General features: G+C 41.3%; 1 protein-coding gene across 1 annotated transcript in view; it reads right to left on the bottom strand.

Moving 5' to 3' along the window:
- The window catches only part of PCDH11X (protocadherin 11 X-linked), a 667082-nt gene that overhangs the window by 582490 nt on the left and 67137 nt on the right, over nt 1–17455 (bottom strand). The window contains 1 exon segment of the mRNA XM_077826378.1: nt 12611–15097. Within this exon segment, the coding sequence (XP_077682504.1) occupies nt 12611–15097 (2487 nt within the window).

Below are 17455 nucleotides of genomic sequence, written 5' to 3' on the forward strand. Positions count from 1 at the left end.
TCCCAGGATATTAGAAAGACAAGGTGGGTGAGATAATGTCTTTTATTGGACCAACTTCTGTTGGTGAAAAAGTCAAGCTTTTGTGCTTACACAGAGCTCTTCAGAAGACGATGACAACCTGAAAAAGATGAATAGCTGTATAATCTCCAAAGCTTTTCTCTTTCCCCAAAAGAAGTTGCTCCAATAAAAGATATTACCTCTCCCTTCTTTTCCTTATTGTTCTTCGCTTGAAATCAGGGTAAACAACAAGAAGTCTGAGATTATGAATGGCCCTAAACTTTGGTAGACATGTATTCACATACAACCCAGGCATCGATAACACGTCAGAGGAAGCAGAAGAACAATATCTGAGGGCCATCTTTGGCTATTTGTGTTGTAGGGCTAAACATCAGTAAAACTCGCCTCCTGCGTTATTGGTTTGCTGAACCAGCTGCAGTACTGAACTAGCACAAAGGATATTCTGGTATCCCTTCGAAACACAAACACAACTCCCAGCAATGGCAACAGGAGTGGCATATGCACTGAACATAGAGACACATCTTCACCAGGTTTTGTTGAGATTATGGTAATTAACGATAAAATCTAAATTCTGAAATTTCAGTATAGCCAAGCTTCAAACTAAGATAAATATGTGATGGCTATTGCAAAAGAAAATATGCTTAGTCTTCCATTAAAAAAGCAGCATTTGTATTATTTACTGTATTTGAACTTGTTCAAAACGTTTGTCTTCATTGACTAGTGGCTCTATTCAGCAGGAAGCAGCACTTCTATTGGTGAATGTAACACAGGAATCACACTGGTTTTGGCTCAGCAATCACATAAGCCCAGCTCTGATTCAGGACACAAATCCTCATTAAAAGTTTCAAAAAGTACTTATCCACAGAATTTTTTTTCTCTGGATTTGCACTCCAATTACCTTTCCCCTCTCTAAGATCAGTGTAGAACTAAACTGACCTGTACATATTTAGAAAGTAGCCATCAATGAAGATGAGACCTGAGTGAGAACGTACCATGAGTCCACTTACGGGGAAAGAGGTCTCAGAAGAAGTCCTCTGCCAGTCTGCCAAGGAGTCTTTTTTTTAAAAAAAACCTAATATGTAGATGTAAGAAAACAAAAATTAAAATGCACAACTAGGAAGAACAGAAGGGACTGTCCCATTAAAAAAAAGTGATCAGGTATGGGACTTGAAAACAATTCTTAAAAAGTTTTGTTTTCCTAGTGCATTAGCTACATCATCTGTTTTTTGTGGAAAAACTGATTGACGGATTTGGCCCTCCTAAATCACCTGAGGAATGAAGTAGGGCATAAAGAGAGATTTAGTCACAAAACCTAAGTGATTTCAATGGGAGTTAAGAGGATCTGGGCTTTACCTCCTAACCTAACTTTTCTACCTACAGAGGAGTTACTGGCTTGGAAAAAAACAACAGCCTGCTGAACCTTCTCCAAATCTCTAAATCTAGCCTTTTAAAAGTTATAAAATCATGTTTTCCCTCCCATTTATACTTTATAACTGGAACCACAACCACCAAAATACAGGAAAAAAGTAGCTCTTGAAAATTTTCCAACCGGGAGCAAAAGTGGAAGTGCCAGGAATGTAATGAGAAAGCTTGTTCTCACACTGTTTCCAACTCATTATCTCCAAGACTCTAAGAAGTTAACTTTTGGATGCTTATCCCAATCAAACCTGAACATTTCACCTTTGAGTTTTACCTATGGATCATCTACAACAGAGGTGGGCAAACTTTTTGGCCCGAGGGCTACATCGGGGTTGTGAAACTGTATGGAGGGCCGGGAAGGGAAGGTTGTGCCTTCCCAAACACTCCCTATCCTCCCCCTCCCACTTCCTGCCCCTGACTGTCCCCCTCAGAACCCGCAACCCATCCAACCCCCCCTGCTCCTTGTCCCTTGACCGCCCCACCCCCTCCAGGGAACCCCACCCCAACTGACCCCCAGGACTCCACCCCCCTATCTAACCCCCTGACTGCCCCGACCCCTATCCACACCCCCACCCCCTGACAGGCCCCCTGGGACTCCCATGCCTCTCCAACCCACCCCCCCGTTCCTCGTCCCGTTCCTCGTCCCCTGACCAGCACCCCCAGGAACCTCCACCCCATCCAACCGCCCCCTGCTCTCTGACTGCCCCCTGGGATCCCCTGCCCCTAATCCAACTCCCCCACTCCCCACCCCCTTACCATGCCACTCAGAGCGGCAGGACTAGCAGCCTTGCTGCCCGCATGGCACGTAGCTGCACGGGAAGGGAGACAGCAGGGGAGGGGCCGGGGGCTAGCCTCCCCAGCCGGGAGCTCAAGAGCCGCGCAGGACGGTCCCGCAGGCTGGATGCGGCCTGCGGGCCGTAGTTTGCCCTCTTCTGGTCTACAGCCTCAGTACCTACAGAAGTCATCCAAAAAAATATTCTGAAACCTGGCTGAGTTCCTGCACTAGTGGGTACGGAAGCCAGTTCTTCACACCACAGAACAGTTCGGATGTTTCCTTCTATTAATGACCGACAGTGTGTGCTATTTAGGCAAAAAGTAATCATAGAAAAAGGTGCTGATCACATTTGTTAGACCAAACTCTCTCACTGAGACTCAATATCATCCATAATAGTATATTAAACATAAAGACTTCCCTCCATTTCTACATTGTAAAATGCAGGCAACAAGCCAAAAGAACTGGCTAAATTGTGGTGCTGAAGGAAAACTCAATAAATACCATTACTGTTGAAACTTGGTGCTCATTTAACTTGCAGAATTAGTACTCTAAAGGGAATATGAATACGAATGATGAAACTGTCTTGTAAATAAATCTTCTTCCCAGGAAAAAGATTTCATTATAACAAATGAAATATTCTTCTATAACAGTCATATCTATGCTTATGCAATATAATATGCTAAATTACAATACATAATTCATTATTAATAAAATTTATTATATTTTACAGACCAGATAGCCAAATAACCATTTTTTAAAAAAAGAGCCAGATAGCAAATATGAAGGGAACGTCATTGTAGACACTCTGCAATCTAAGAACTGAGGCAATGGAAATATTTACGTACAAGCCTGTTTTAAATACTTTTACATCAAACATACAGTAGCATATGAGAATTCCATTTGGTAGTCTAACTGATGAATCATTAAGAAATTTTTCCATTTAAAGAAAAGTACACATACTGTATACAGCTGAGTTAAAAATCAAAGACTATACCCCATTTTATTCTAGTAAACTAATGTCATATGAGTCTTCATATAAGTGCAGAAAACAGGGTTCTTTATACTCCTTCTGCTTCCTAAGAAATTTTGTATTTTATATGAAACACTAATATTGTTAAATAATGCACACACCCTTTTAAGCATTATTGCCTAAAATGTGATGCAATCGATATACAGGAACCAGGAACCGAGTTGCAACTGAAGGCATTAGCAAATTTTGTTTCCTAAATCAGATGTGCTAAAGTAAAGCAATTTAACTTTAGAAAAATAAATGTTAACCAAAAATAGTTAAATAGCCCCAACCAACAACTACAAAAGCCAGCAATTTTTAACTTGTGCTAGCTAAATATGCAAAATTTTTAAGGTGTAATCAAATTTACGGTATTTTCTACTTTATCACTCTAAGAGCAAGCCTTTTTTAAAAAAAAAGTATTTGAAAAGATTAAGCATATGGCACCTGGTATACAGAAGTTATCAAGATTTCAGTAAGCATAAGGTAAAATAATGTTTAGTTAAAAAGTTAAGTGAACACTCGCCAGTAATTTAAAAGGTGAATGCTTACTATAGTAGTTTTGTGAATAAGTAAGCAGGAAGTAGTTATTTTCCCACTATTCCTATTGAGCCTATAAAAATAAACAGCAATGATTTGATCATTTGTAGTTATGATCCATAGCAGCAATATCAGTATTAAAAATCTTGTGGAAATAACTATAAATAATAATTAATTCACAACATGGCTTATGGTGATATAAGTAAAGTGATAACATGTATATGATTTAAAAAAATGCAGGGAGTATAAAGAACTTTACATTCTCTTTCTTTTTTAATGTATGCATAAAATTTATTGCTCCCTTTTTCAATATTTATAGACATTAAAAACACAACTAATTTTTCAACACAAATAAATAAGGACAAAGATCCTGGAATAAGAATGTGTTTACAAGCAACATAAGAAAAACAATAGATTTATCTTATCATAACCATCATTCACACAGACTGATGGATCATATTACTTTTTTTTCTTTGCAAAACAACATTATAGATCACTATAGCACAACACACTAAAGTCTCTTTGTCTTTCTTTCTTTTTTAAAAAAATCTTGCCCTGGATACCTTTCAGTAGGGCAGCTTGAACAGTTCATCGCCACTTCCAAACCCCTCTGGAGATCAGACGATAAAATTCTTCGGCAATCAGAGACAGGACAAAGGGCTTTCTCGTGCTATTTCCATGTTTCCATGTTTGCTGGCTTAACATCATTGTGTACACGTACGACTTCAGTACATAACATCAGATGCGATGACGTTCAGAGCTGGCAAACAGAGAAACAGCATGAGAAAAGCCCTTTCCTGCATCATTTCCTGCATCCCGTATACCACAAAAGTTTGCCTGTCAAATTTCAACTAGGTCAATACCTCTGTGTTCTGTGGGGTACTCGAAGTGTTGAAGTGTACTTCTACAACAATTTTTGATGAATTATATCTATATATCTATAGATATATAGATATAGATATAAATATATATAATATATATAAATAAAATGTATATACATATACATACACGTGCACACACATTTGTATGTGTATACATACAAACACCAAATTTGAGAATAGAAGTAGGAGGAATGGTAGGCATACTAAGTAGTAGTACATTATCAGTCCTCCCATTAATTTATATAATCAGAGCAAAAATGGAGTCCCTAGCTACTTCTACTAAAATGTATCTAGAAGAAGAACACCACAACATGAACAAAAACATGTAATTGTGTTCGACAGGGTTTTAGCAGACACTTGACATGCTTCCAGGCCACAATTCACAAGAATGTAAAACTCTGCTGCAAAAAGTCACTTTGCTCCAATCCTGGCACCACCAGTCAGGTGTATCAGCATTAGCAAAAGTCGGGGAAGCAAATGGCTGATCAGATCAACTGTCCCAACGGGCAAGAAAATGCTACCGGGAAACAAGCTCACCAAGAAAACACCAGCCAGTGGTCAGGACATTGCCATAGGCTGCCCATCACTATCAGTGACTGTCAAAAATTCTGCGAGAGAATAAAGGATGAAATAAATGGGAGAAATTATGGTAAAACATAAATCAGATCTCACTGATGATCAAAATCATATTATGAACTATTATTATGAAACAAATCAAAGTGACGTCATGAGCAGAAAAGTGTAACATGGCATGTTCTCAACAGCTATGCTTTCTGCATGTAGTGAGGGACGTGATAAAAAATTCCGACTAAAGTAAGGTTTTTGCTATCATTCAAAATTTTTAATTTTTTCGATAAAAACTGATTTTTTTCAGTTTCCTCGCTCCCTCCCTTTTTTTCAAATTCCCACAATCTCTTTTTATTTTTCTGCCTCTGGGGGGAAAAAAGAGGAAGGGAGAAAATGAAAAAAAAAAACCTGAAAATTTTCTGTCCAATTTTCCATTCTGATTTTTAATTGAAAAACTGAAACATTTTCCCAAGAAATAAAAAAAGATTTTCTCAATTTCCCATGAACAAAAATTACTTATTTTGACCAGCCTCACTTCAGTAGAACTTCTCATGTTTATCAGTGAGAGGTTCAGAATGTGCTTTAAGCTTCAAGCGGAGAACATCTCAAGATCTCCTTAACTACTACTACATACGTGGTAGTACACTTCAGTTGGGCCAGCATTACCAGTGATGATGTTCAAGCCAGAAAGGGAACAAAATAACAAGAATAATTAGAAATACCATAGTAAATACTTACAAATAAGCAAAACTTTTTGAAGGCCTTGAGGTAACATCCAACCACTGAAGTTCAGAAACAAACATTCCCCGGGGACAAATGACCCCATAATTGCCTGTGATAGGGTTTCCTGAACTTTCTCCTAAGTATCTGATACTGGTTACTGTCTTTGACAGGATACCTGGCTAAACAGACCACAGCATGGGATTGCAGAGCTATTAGTATGTGAGTGAGGGAGAGGATGGTGCTTTTACTTGTAAACTAAGCTAATGTGATTCTCAGAATAATTGAGAAATAAGTATGGAGCCCCACAATCTCATTTTCACAGTCACATTTAGAAACATAGCTACGCTGAGCCAATTCACCACTGATGTGAGTGCAAGTGCACTGAAGCCACCAACAGTGAGCATGGCACAAAGTCCAACAGAGGCAGTTTATTTACAAGGGGGCCTAGCTCCCATTGTATTTATTTCTGTTCAGTGGGAGTAGAATGTCTAACTCCCTTAGGCCTCTTTGAAGATCTCAGCTAGTGTCCCCAACTACCAAGTGTTAGTGAAAAACATCTCTGCCATTCCCATTGTCCTTCAGATCTGTGAGTGAACACACTGAGGAAAGCTGTCTGACTGACAGCCCTGGCAACTGACAGCTCTATAAATAGAACTGCTACACCGCTCGCAGTGGTAGTGCACATTTTCCCACACTGCTCAGCCAACATGGCTCAACCCTGACTTGAAGCCAGACGCCTGTTCAGTCCCTGATCTCCATGCGCCGGCTAGTAACAATGGGAGTGCCAGTTCTGGTGGAGGCACTTGTTTGTTTCTCTACGGTTGTGGACATTGGTCCAGTGGGAACTAGAAAGAAGCACTAAACTCATCTCACATACTGTAGGCCACTGCAGACCCACATGATATTTATGACTTTTGATCACTAAAAATGTGGATTAAATTTGTACCAGTCACTCTATGTATTAATCTGAATCTATGTAAACTCTATAAGTTTACTTGACTATTTCTGTTTAAAAACATTTGCTGGAAATCAAATAATCATTTTTTAAAAAATACACCTGACGTTCTTGACCTGACTCTCCCACTGAGCTGCTCTCCTGCTCAGTTGTGCTTTCTTTTGCTTTCTGAGAGCAGATGAGGTAATATTTGTTCTAACTTCAACATCTCAGAGTAAGGAGTAATGTTAGAAAAAAATCACAGGACCCTAATACAATCACTTCATGTCCTTCAAGAAATGCCACCCACCTGCCTCAATGGGTGAGGGAACTTGATGGGACTGCCAGTGAAGGGGACAGTCCCAGAAGCAAGGGAGGGAGACAGTCACTAAGGGACACTAGGTAGGCCCTCCCCATGGGAGTCTCTGGCCAGCTGGTGGGAAGGGGTGTTGATTGGCCAGCATTCCCCAGCTCCCGGGATTTAACCTGGCATGGGTGCCATGTGGAGCCTCTTTTGGACCAGAACATCTACAGGAATGTGAAAAGGACAAGGAGAGGAAGGATAGTACAGGAAAAGATTGCTAAGTTTTAAAGAAGCCTTTTGGCATATTGTCGCTTTGGCCCCAATTTTCAGATATGGCATTCACTTTAGGGCACATGGTTCTACAGTTGTTCACGCTTCATATATGCATCTTGATGTCCGGATATCCATTTGAGGCACCTAAGTGCTGTTTTAAGCAAATGTTTAGCCACCTAACTTTGAAAATTGTGCTCTACACCAACACATAAATCATACACCAACTCATATTGCCTCTCTCTGCCTATGTTTATTCACTACCTATTGTGAGTATAGAATGAAAAATGCAGAGAGACAATGGGATACATGTGCAACCTTATCAGAGTATTTTATTAAAAGTCTTACCCTATTGCCACTAAGCTTAATGGCAAAAGTCCTATTGACTTTAAACCTGATCCTTCTGCTGTTGAGGTTTGCTCTATAGCGAACAAATATATCGCCACACCCCAAAACAACTGGCATAGCTGGCTAATAAAAAGTTGATAACTTGGAAGACACTCAATGTCACCTCTATTTTACGAGTCCCTAATTGTCCTACCCTGGAAAACACTGCATTATTACTAACAACTAGTCTCTTCACAGTCTATCACTTTGAAAAGCTTCTTTAGTACATTAATTTCTAATACTTCACAAAAGAACACTTGCTATTCTATAAGTTTCCATGTATTTGTGGCCACTCGGATTGATTAAATAATTACTGTGAAATGACTTTTTAAAAAATAATATGGATTATCTTTCTCCCTCTTCCCGCCACACACACACATAATAGGTATTATATAAGTATCATGCTTTTCCTTCTTCAGCCATTCTAAACCTCTCCAGTAACATCTTCATTCCCACCCCTTTTGGTGGTTCATGGCGTAATTGCCCTTTGGCTGCTCCTGGTCTCTCTGATTCCTTCAGCAGTAACAGCCCTGGGCTGGTTGTGGTATTTATTTCCTTTCCCTTTTGGCCATTCAAGTTGTCTCAGTTTTTAATGAAAAACCTTCAAACACTCTCTTCTGTATTTTTCCCTCTAAATATACATATATTCAGCACATCTCATCAGAACAAACACTATAAGGATTTTCCATCTTGTTATAGATCAGTTAGATCAGTGTTCTTCAATTCAAGGGCCGCGAGCCAGTGGCGGCTCCCATGGACCCTAAGTGCGGCTCCCTGTCCATTGCGCTTTCCAGCAGCAGTGGGGCTACAGCTAAGACAGACTCCCTGCCTGCCCCGGCGCCACACCACTCCCGGAAGCAGCGCGCATGCCCCCAGGGGCCTGGGGGAAGGGGGACAAGCAGAGGAGCAGAGGTCTCCGCACGCTGCTCCTGCCTGCAAGCACCGCCCCCGCAGCTCCCATTGGCCGGGAACAGGGAACTGTGGACAATGGGAGTTGCGGGGGCAGTGCCTTTAGAGAGGGGCAGCACGCAGAGCCACGTGCCCCCTGCCAGGGGCTGGAGGGGCACATTGGCCCCTTTCAGATATGGCGTGGGGCCTGGGCCACCTGAAGTAAGTGCCATCCCGAAGTAAGTGCCATTCAATGGGCAGGTTCTGAATAGCTATTCCACCACCCAACCTGCAGCCTCCCAGAGCCAGCCCCCAATAGCCCCTCCTGCACCCCAAGCCCCTGCCCTGAGCCCCCTTCCAGAGCCTGCACTCCATACCCCCTCCTGCACCCCATACCCCCTCCTGGAGCCAGCACCCTATACCCCCTCCTGCACCCGAACACTCCGCCCCAGCCTGGAGTCCCCTCCTGCACCCAAACTCCCTCCCAGAAATTGCACCCCTCACCCCCTCCTGCACCCCAAGCCCCTGCCCCAGCCCTGAGCCCCCTCCCAGAGCCAGCCCCCCATCCCCCTCCTGCACTCCAAGCAATATTACCAATAATGGCAATATTGCCATATCAACCAACAAAGAACTCGGAGTGTTCAACCGTCTGTGTCGGGTATGTGTTCAATGTGAGAAGCACATCAGCCTGACACAGACGGTTGAAGTTTTTTGCCAAAGTGGCCCCCACTTCAAAAATAGTGACGAGCACTGAGTTAGACCAATCCAAGCAGAAACAAGGAGCATTTTTTAGCTTTGCAAAACCCAAACCAGGCTTTATTTGCACAGATGGACCAGCAGCCAAATTTTAACACTTTGGTGGGTCCATATACATGTTTATTTGATAGTTCAATTCTGTTTCAAATGGAGATGGTCCAACCAAAAGTGGGTTTTGTTTCATAATAACGGAGTGAGATCTTGGTTTTGCAGAAACAAAACCAGAGATAATTCTGATTAGAGACCCATTTATCCCAGCAACTTCTGAAATTTGGGGAGGGAAAACTGAGTAAATAATTTTGTTACTTTTCTAGTCATGCTTCAGAGAGCTTTTTGTTTTTAAACTGATGCATTGCAATAACTGCTAGTGCTGGGCTAAAGCACATTTTTTCACAATTTGGAAACATTTATTCTTTATTTTTAAACACTGGAGTATTTGAGTTTTTAATGTAACTTATTCTCCATCAGGACTCAGCTCTGCCTAAAGCTTTCTGCAAAGTCAGTGAATGCATGAAGCAACAGTTGCATTAATCTCAAACATGCCATTAATCTCTGAGGTTGGAAAAAGGGTGAATAGCATGACAACTGAAGTACTGTGGTGCTATAATAAGCTTTTTTTAAAGGTTTTTTTTAAGGTGTTTTGTTGTTTTTTTTAGTCTCTCCACTGGCTAATAGAACTAACTGAAAACTTCAAATTATACTGTCTTGAGTCACTCATTTGTATCCAATTTCACATTCTTAAATGGAAATGAGGCCATTCCATATATAAGAGACAGAGTCTTTCATTATTAGGATCAAATTTGACTGTTTAAAACTATCTATTAGAACTGCAGACCAACAGTTAATTTTGTTCTCTTTACTTTTCTTAAAAATATTATTCCCTTTATGTAATAAAATCCAACACAAAGGCCAGTCAACTCCTTTCTTGTTTCAATACTTATATAGGTTCATTAGCAAAATTATTCATATTTTGCTTAAGTAATGAGAGTATTAATTTCAACGTTTAAAGGAAATGCTGTTTGCAAGTGAATGTAAAAGACATTGTACGATGTGTTGTTAAAGTTTCCCCAGCTCTGTGTTCATTGCCAGGACACAAACAAAATTAAGTCTAAAGGAGGAGGACAACAGATTTAAACAAAATCTATACCATAATCCCACCTTGTGCTAATGTCTCATAATACTCATATTCACAAAATCGCCTTGAAATAATTTCAGGGGTGAGGAATACTCCAAGGGCAATGTACTTTTCTGCCCCATTAGGGGGAAAGGAGTGCTCTGACATCAGTCCACATGGGCTAGAAGCACAGTGAAAGAGAGTACCCACATTTTTCCACCCCCATCCCTGCCAAAGAATTGCCTTCCATTCTTTTCTAACAGCCCTCTCTGGCAGATGATTGGATGGTTCCAGAGGTTGCCACAGGCCTAGCTGTCTCTGCTGGGGAGAAGACGACAGAATGCAAGGCCCTTGAACAGGTAACGGCGGATTCTTTCGGCTCACAGGGCCTGAGCCAAAGCATCCTGAATTTAATAGAAAAACTCCCACTGATTTCAGTGGGCTCTAGATCAGGCTCCAACAGGTGCTGAGAAAACAACCTTCAAGTTCCAGAGTAAAATCAACACACGTGTACACACACACACACACACACACACACAGAGTTCTTCTATTGCCTAATTTAAATTCAAAATTAATTCACTCAAATAACTTTAACAGAAGACATTCAAATCTTTAACAAGATATTAACCCCCCCACCATTGTCTCTGCTGTCTTAGAAATATGAAGAAATCCTTTTCTATTCCATTTTCTGTTAATGTCTCTCAGTAAAAGATAATGCTTTGTACAGAACAGGGATTTTGTCTACCTCACAGACAGGTGTTAAAAAGAAAAAGAAAGAAAAAGAAAAAGCAGCAGCAATCTTTGTATGCAGTAGATATGCAGTTTGAATGAGGACATTTCTTCAGGCCCCCTGTATTATCACCGTATCATTAACAAAACTGCCTACAGAAAAGTAAGTCGAACCTATGGACCTGATCCTCAGCTACGGTAAATTGTCAAAGCACCACTAAAGCCTACACAGATGTACCCTAGCTGAGGATCTGTCCCTATATAGAAATAATTGAAGTGAATCCCATCTTATCATCACAAATATTTTATTAACTTCTTTTACTGCACAGATACCTCATGACTAACTCAAATAAAAGCATGAGACTTTTCTTTGTACTGAGGATAGGCTACTGATGGAGGAAAAACTCAGATAAATAACAAACCCTTATCACAAATGCATTAATACAGCTTTCCAGAATCTGGATTCAATTCTGATGTGGTTCCCATTGCTTTAATAAGCCTTTCATTGGTGTCTTAAAAAGCAACAGGGTGTTTAATTATCATTATATTTTTGCCCTCCTTGTTAATCTGAGGGCTTTTTAATTCACTCTTATGACTGCTGCTCTGAACTGTACCTCAGCTACTGTCTCTATGATCTGTACTTGGCCATGAAGGTGACAAAGTGAGGACAATACTTGCAATGCTTCTAAATTTTCCCACTGGCTTCATTACTGCTTTATATTGTTGATTATGTCAGTCAGCCAGCTTTGAGTAGCCCGCATGGTAGGCTATGTTTCTAGTCTGAAAATGGCACTCAATCTCTCAGTAAAAAAAAAATCCTGCTTGCTTTTGAGAAACCTTGAGGTACAGCTCTGTCCAAATGAAGGCTCCAATTCCAGACTCCATTAGCATTAAGAACCACTTATCAGATGCTGCAAAGCTTTATTGCTTTCCACCTGGCCTAGATAACTTAGATTCCTGAGTATACAATACTAGCGAGGATAGTGCTACAACCCTTCTTTGTTTTACAGAGCTGCACAGCTAAATACTATGTAAATGCAGGAAGTACCATACTGCCATCTACAGACAGGAATATCCCCTAATATAATCATTCAGTACTAAATTTTCCCACAGCCAAGAGTCACTTTATTCTAATTTTCTCCTTTTAACATTGATGAATCACAAACTGTTTACACTTCAATGTCTCAGCCAAGCATGAACTTTCAGGCTTTTAATCTTTATAGACAAAGTTATTCTGCAGAGCTTAGGGGTACAGACAGAGAAAGAGAGAGTGAGCAGCTAGAAACTTTGTATTACCTGTCTGGTGTGGATGGGGCCTGGGGTCTTGAAGCCACCTTGACAGCTGCATTCGGAGACACTATAAGGGTCCGAGCTGCTTGAGGAGCACTTGGAGAGCGAGTCACAACCCACCACAAAGGTGTTATCCAGAGGCAGTTCCTGAATGACATGGTGCTTCTTAGGGGGCACAGGAGTCTCGGGTTTAATTTGAAAGGTGGGCTGTGGAGAGGCAGACTTGTAATGCTTTGCTAAATCTGGGCTGTCAGGCTTAAATGTGGTTGGTGTAGTGGCCCAGTTATATTTTCCCATAGTCTGTTCTTCTAGCTCTACGGGAATGTCTAAAGTGCCATTTATATGCTCATGGGCAGGATCGTCGGGCTTAGATTCTTCAATTGTCACAAAGTTGAGAAGGAGGCTTTTAGGAGAGCGCTTCTTTTTCTTCTTCTTCTTCTTGATCTGTCGGTTCTCCTGGTTCGGGGAGACCCATTCCCCACTCTGCTTGCTTTTTTGGACAACCTTGTGCCGGGGTGTCTGGCGGCATCGTACCAAAGCAGTGACAAAAATGACCAGGATGACTGTCATGGTGCCTGCAATTATAGCAATGATGATTTTGACATAGTCATTGGTCTGTGGGGTTATCTCACCATCCCCAACATTCTGGCCCACTGGTGTTTCCATATTTCTGCGCACCATCTCCTGCACGTATGAGCCATTGGTGATGGTTTCATTCACAAATAAATGCACCAGTGCTATGGTATAAAGAGACTCTGGCTGTCCTAAATCATTGACTTTTATCACCAGCCTATGTAAGCCATGATCTGCTGTGATTACCTTCTCTTTCAAAGTAATGTTGCCTGTTAACTGATCGATTGTAAACAAACCTCTCGAGTTCCCACCTATAATGCTGTAGCGGAGCTCTGCATTCATCCCTGTATCATTGTCAACTGCAAAGACTTTAGTCACCACGGACCCTGGATTGGTGGCTGTGGGAATCAAGTCATAGGAGTAGTTAGATGAAGGGATGACGAAAACCGGCCTGTTGTCATTCACGTCAACTACATTTATGGTCACTTTGGCAGTGGAAGAGCGTTGCACTCTTCCTCCATCAACAGCCTTCACCTGGAAAGTGTAAGAACCTTGTTGTTCTCTATCAAATGTAATATTGGGTCTTATTACACCAGTAAGTGGATCGATAATGAAATTCTCTCTGCCATTTAATATAGAGAGAGTAACTGCAGCATTCTCTCCAGAGTCAGCATCAGTAACTGTAATGAGCCCCACTGTGCCATACATGGGCAGGTTTTCTGGCACATAGAAATTGTATTCATTGTGGGTAAAAGCAGGGCTGTTATCATTCTGGTCCAGAACTGATAGTGTCACAGTAGCATTGGTCTGCAATGGTGGCATCCCATTATCCCTAGCCAGTACAGTGAAGGAGTACCTGTCCTGCTTTTCCCTGTCCAGCTTTCTTACTGCTGTCAGAACTCCTGTGCGACGATCCAGGTTGAAAATGGGGGGTGCATCTGAACCCAGCATATAGCTGATCTCAGCATTGCGTCCACTGTCTGCATCTGTGGCACTGATCTTGGTCAGCTGGGTACCAGGAGCATTGTTCTCAGGAATGGAAAGTCCTATGACAGGCTGTGTGAAAACTGGGGCATTGTCATTCTCATCTTTGATTTTGATCAGCAGCATTGCTGACTGATTTAAGGGAGGTTTCCCTGAATCAGAGGCCACTATTTTAATGGCATATTCTCGTGTAGCCTCATAGTCTAGAAATGTGGCAGTCTCCAATAGAAACTGGTTATCAAACACTGGCTTTAACCTAAAAGGGACATCATGGTCTGTGAAGCAGGTAACTTTTCCATTAAGATCAGCATCCTTGTCCATTACTGTAATCAGGGCAATTTTTGTATTGAGAGGTGCTTTCTCAGACAGGAGCACAGTCCCATTCACTGGATTGATGATGTATCTTGTGTCTATGGATGGAACATTATCGTTAATATCTGTGATATTTACCGTCACTGTTGCTCTTGATGGAGTTGAGCTGCCATCACTTGCCAAAACAGTTAACTTGTGTACGGGTGACTCCTCCCTGTCCAGTGGTTCCTTAATTGTGATGAGGCCAGTAGTGTTATCTAAGGCAAAGAGCCTTTTGGCCAGACTGGAGATCTGATTGCTGAAAAAGAAGTGGATCTGTGCATTTGAGCCCAGATCAGCGTCAGTGGCATGGAGCTGAGAAACTGAGGTGCCCACTGGAGCATTTTCTGGAATGCTAACTTCAATGTCATTTTCCTTAAAGACTGGGCGATTGTCATTCACATCAGTAACTGTTACTTGTAGGATGGCTGTACTGGATCTGGGAGGTGTTCCACCATCTTCAACTTTAATCTTCATCACATATGTGTCTTTCTGCTCCCTGTCCAGGATCTGCTGGACAATCAACTGTGGCCACTTATCTCCCTCAGGTGTTTCAATTATATCAAGTCCAAATACATTTTGACCCTAGAAGACACAGAAGGAAGAACAATTTTTATTATGAAAATATATTACAAATAGATATACACATCTTTACTGTACACAGGGATCCCATGAAAATACCTTTATAGGTGTATTTATACATTTACTGCTAGATTAAGCCTTTAGCCTTTGCCTTAAGTACGGGGCTGTGTGTACCTGTGCCTCCCTAGTAGCAGGCCTGAGCAGGAATGGTGTTTCAGAGCATCAAGGTTTCTTTTACAGCTCCAGCTCAAATTACAGCAACTACTGAAAACATATGGCTCACTTCCTATTTTACACCTAGCTGTGGGGTGGGGGAGAAGGGGAGAAGATGTCAAGGCTCGACTTACATCAGACCCCATGCTCACAGAGGGGCAGTATCCACAGGGCTAGGGCTGTGTCCCACAACAAGGCTGGACCCAAGATTTGGGGAGGGCAAGCAAAAGCACAGGGGTACTTAATCCCCAGTTCAGCAAAGCAAGACAAGCGTACAACCGGTAGCATTTAGAGAAAAGAAAAACTACACCATATTGAAAAGGGGATTACCACATAATTTAAGATTCAAGTGGCACAGTCACAACTGAGACATGTTAGGTTATTAGAAATACATGAAAATCAGGAAGAATTATTCCCCTTTTCATCACTATGTATTTCATATTTGCAGTGAAAAATACATTCCAAGTGTGAAAATAAGATGATTTTCTTATGAATAATATCATAGGACTATTGCATTTACACTCTGAGTAATAAGATCCTGTAATAGGGTGTGTTGAACACTTTATGCCCTTCTTACAGCAAGTAATGCATTTATATGTGCAGACACTGTAAAAACACAGCTTTTCCTCAAACTATGGGATGGACAGAGTGGTCTGAAAGTAATGTGCTGTCCTACAGGTGGGAGACTGGAGTCTGGTTCCCACTGCTGGTATCTCTCTGAGCCAGCAGATGCTGGAAATCTTGCAAAGGGAGCATATACATCCCCTAAGGAGAAGGAAGTGATTAGCAACGATCAATAGCAATCTGTCTGACTGATGAAGAATAGTGTTGACAGATTCCAAAGGGAATCCTGACAGCCTTATCTCCCCAGAAGGATTGGGCCCATAATGCAGGCATTGAAGATGGGAGTGAAACGTGGGTGAAAACGGGGGCTCAGTGAAGCTCAGATAGGATAGGGGGGAAGAGAACAGTTAGGATTTTACGTATTTATTTGTTTTTAAGAACATTAAACTCTCGTTATGCCTGTCATGTTTATAGTCAGAAACTGTGCTGCTGACCTAGCCCTTGCTATACTCATGATGGGACTGCTTCTGCCACCCTTACTCACACTGAGTAGTAACTTACTGCATGAGTATCTCCATTGGCTTTAATGGGTCTACTCACTTAGCAAGCAGCTACTAAGCATGAGTAAGGGTGGCAGAATTAGACCTTCTATAGTTTTATTTATTCATTTTAATTTATACACAAATTGCTAAAAGAGCATCTCTCCATGGCTCTCGATTCCGCCAATAAAATTTATAAAGACAACTGTTTGTTTAATTTACAACTAACATTAACCAGATGTAAAAATGAAACATCAGCTCTTCCCACCTACATCCTCATGACACTCCCAACCCATCACCAAAGGTTAGGGAGATGAGATAGACTTTGCAGTGCACACTACAAATCATGCAATTTAGGGTATTTAACACCCTGCATGGGAGACGGGTTTCCAGTGTGGAGGATTCCACATTTGGAATGGTTAGTAAGAAGCAAGACTACATTGTACCCTGCTACCCACAATTAAATCAGTACCTATATGGGCCTAATGCTGTCTTTGTGCATCTTCCATTGTCATAAATAGTACCAGGGCTGTTGCAGATGAGGACAGAATTTGACTCTATCCATTGCAGCAATCATTTCTTTTGTGGAAAAGCTGCAACATCTCCATTTCAAATAAAATAACCCAACTCTCTACCCCTGGTACAGTGTCTGTCACCCCAATAAGTAAAGACCCATGGCGATGTATAAGAGAAACATGGATTGGAAAACAGATCTTTAAAGTTATGAAAACAAATGTAGATCTTGCTTTTTCACTGGAAGATGAGTGAAGAAACCAACCTTGCTAAGTGTGTCCGAATCAGGTTCCATATGCTATGAACCAAAGGGGTTAATTTCTAAAGCAGCGACCCCATGACAGACCTTCTCTTTATTAAAGACAAGTGAATCTTCTCCCTCAATGATAGGATTATCATGAGTAGATTACTGCAGGCAACCTTGCTAGCAGTTGTTTAATTTGGACTAAGGCTCTTATTTGTTGCAAAAATGCTGAATTAAATAAACTGCTCTTTCAACACTGATTTCCAGAAAAACCTAGCAAGAGTGGGG

Source organism: Eretmochelys imbricata, chromosome 9 (assembly GCF_965152235.1).
Source record: "Eretmochelys imbricata isolate rEreImb1 chromosome 9, rEreImb1.hap1, whole genome shotgun sequence".
NCBI classification, from domain to species: domain Eukaryota; kingdom Metazoa; phylum Chordata; order Testudines; family Cheloniidae; genus Eretmochelys; species Eretmochelys imbricata.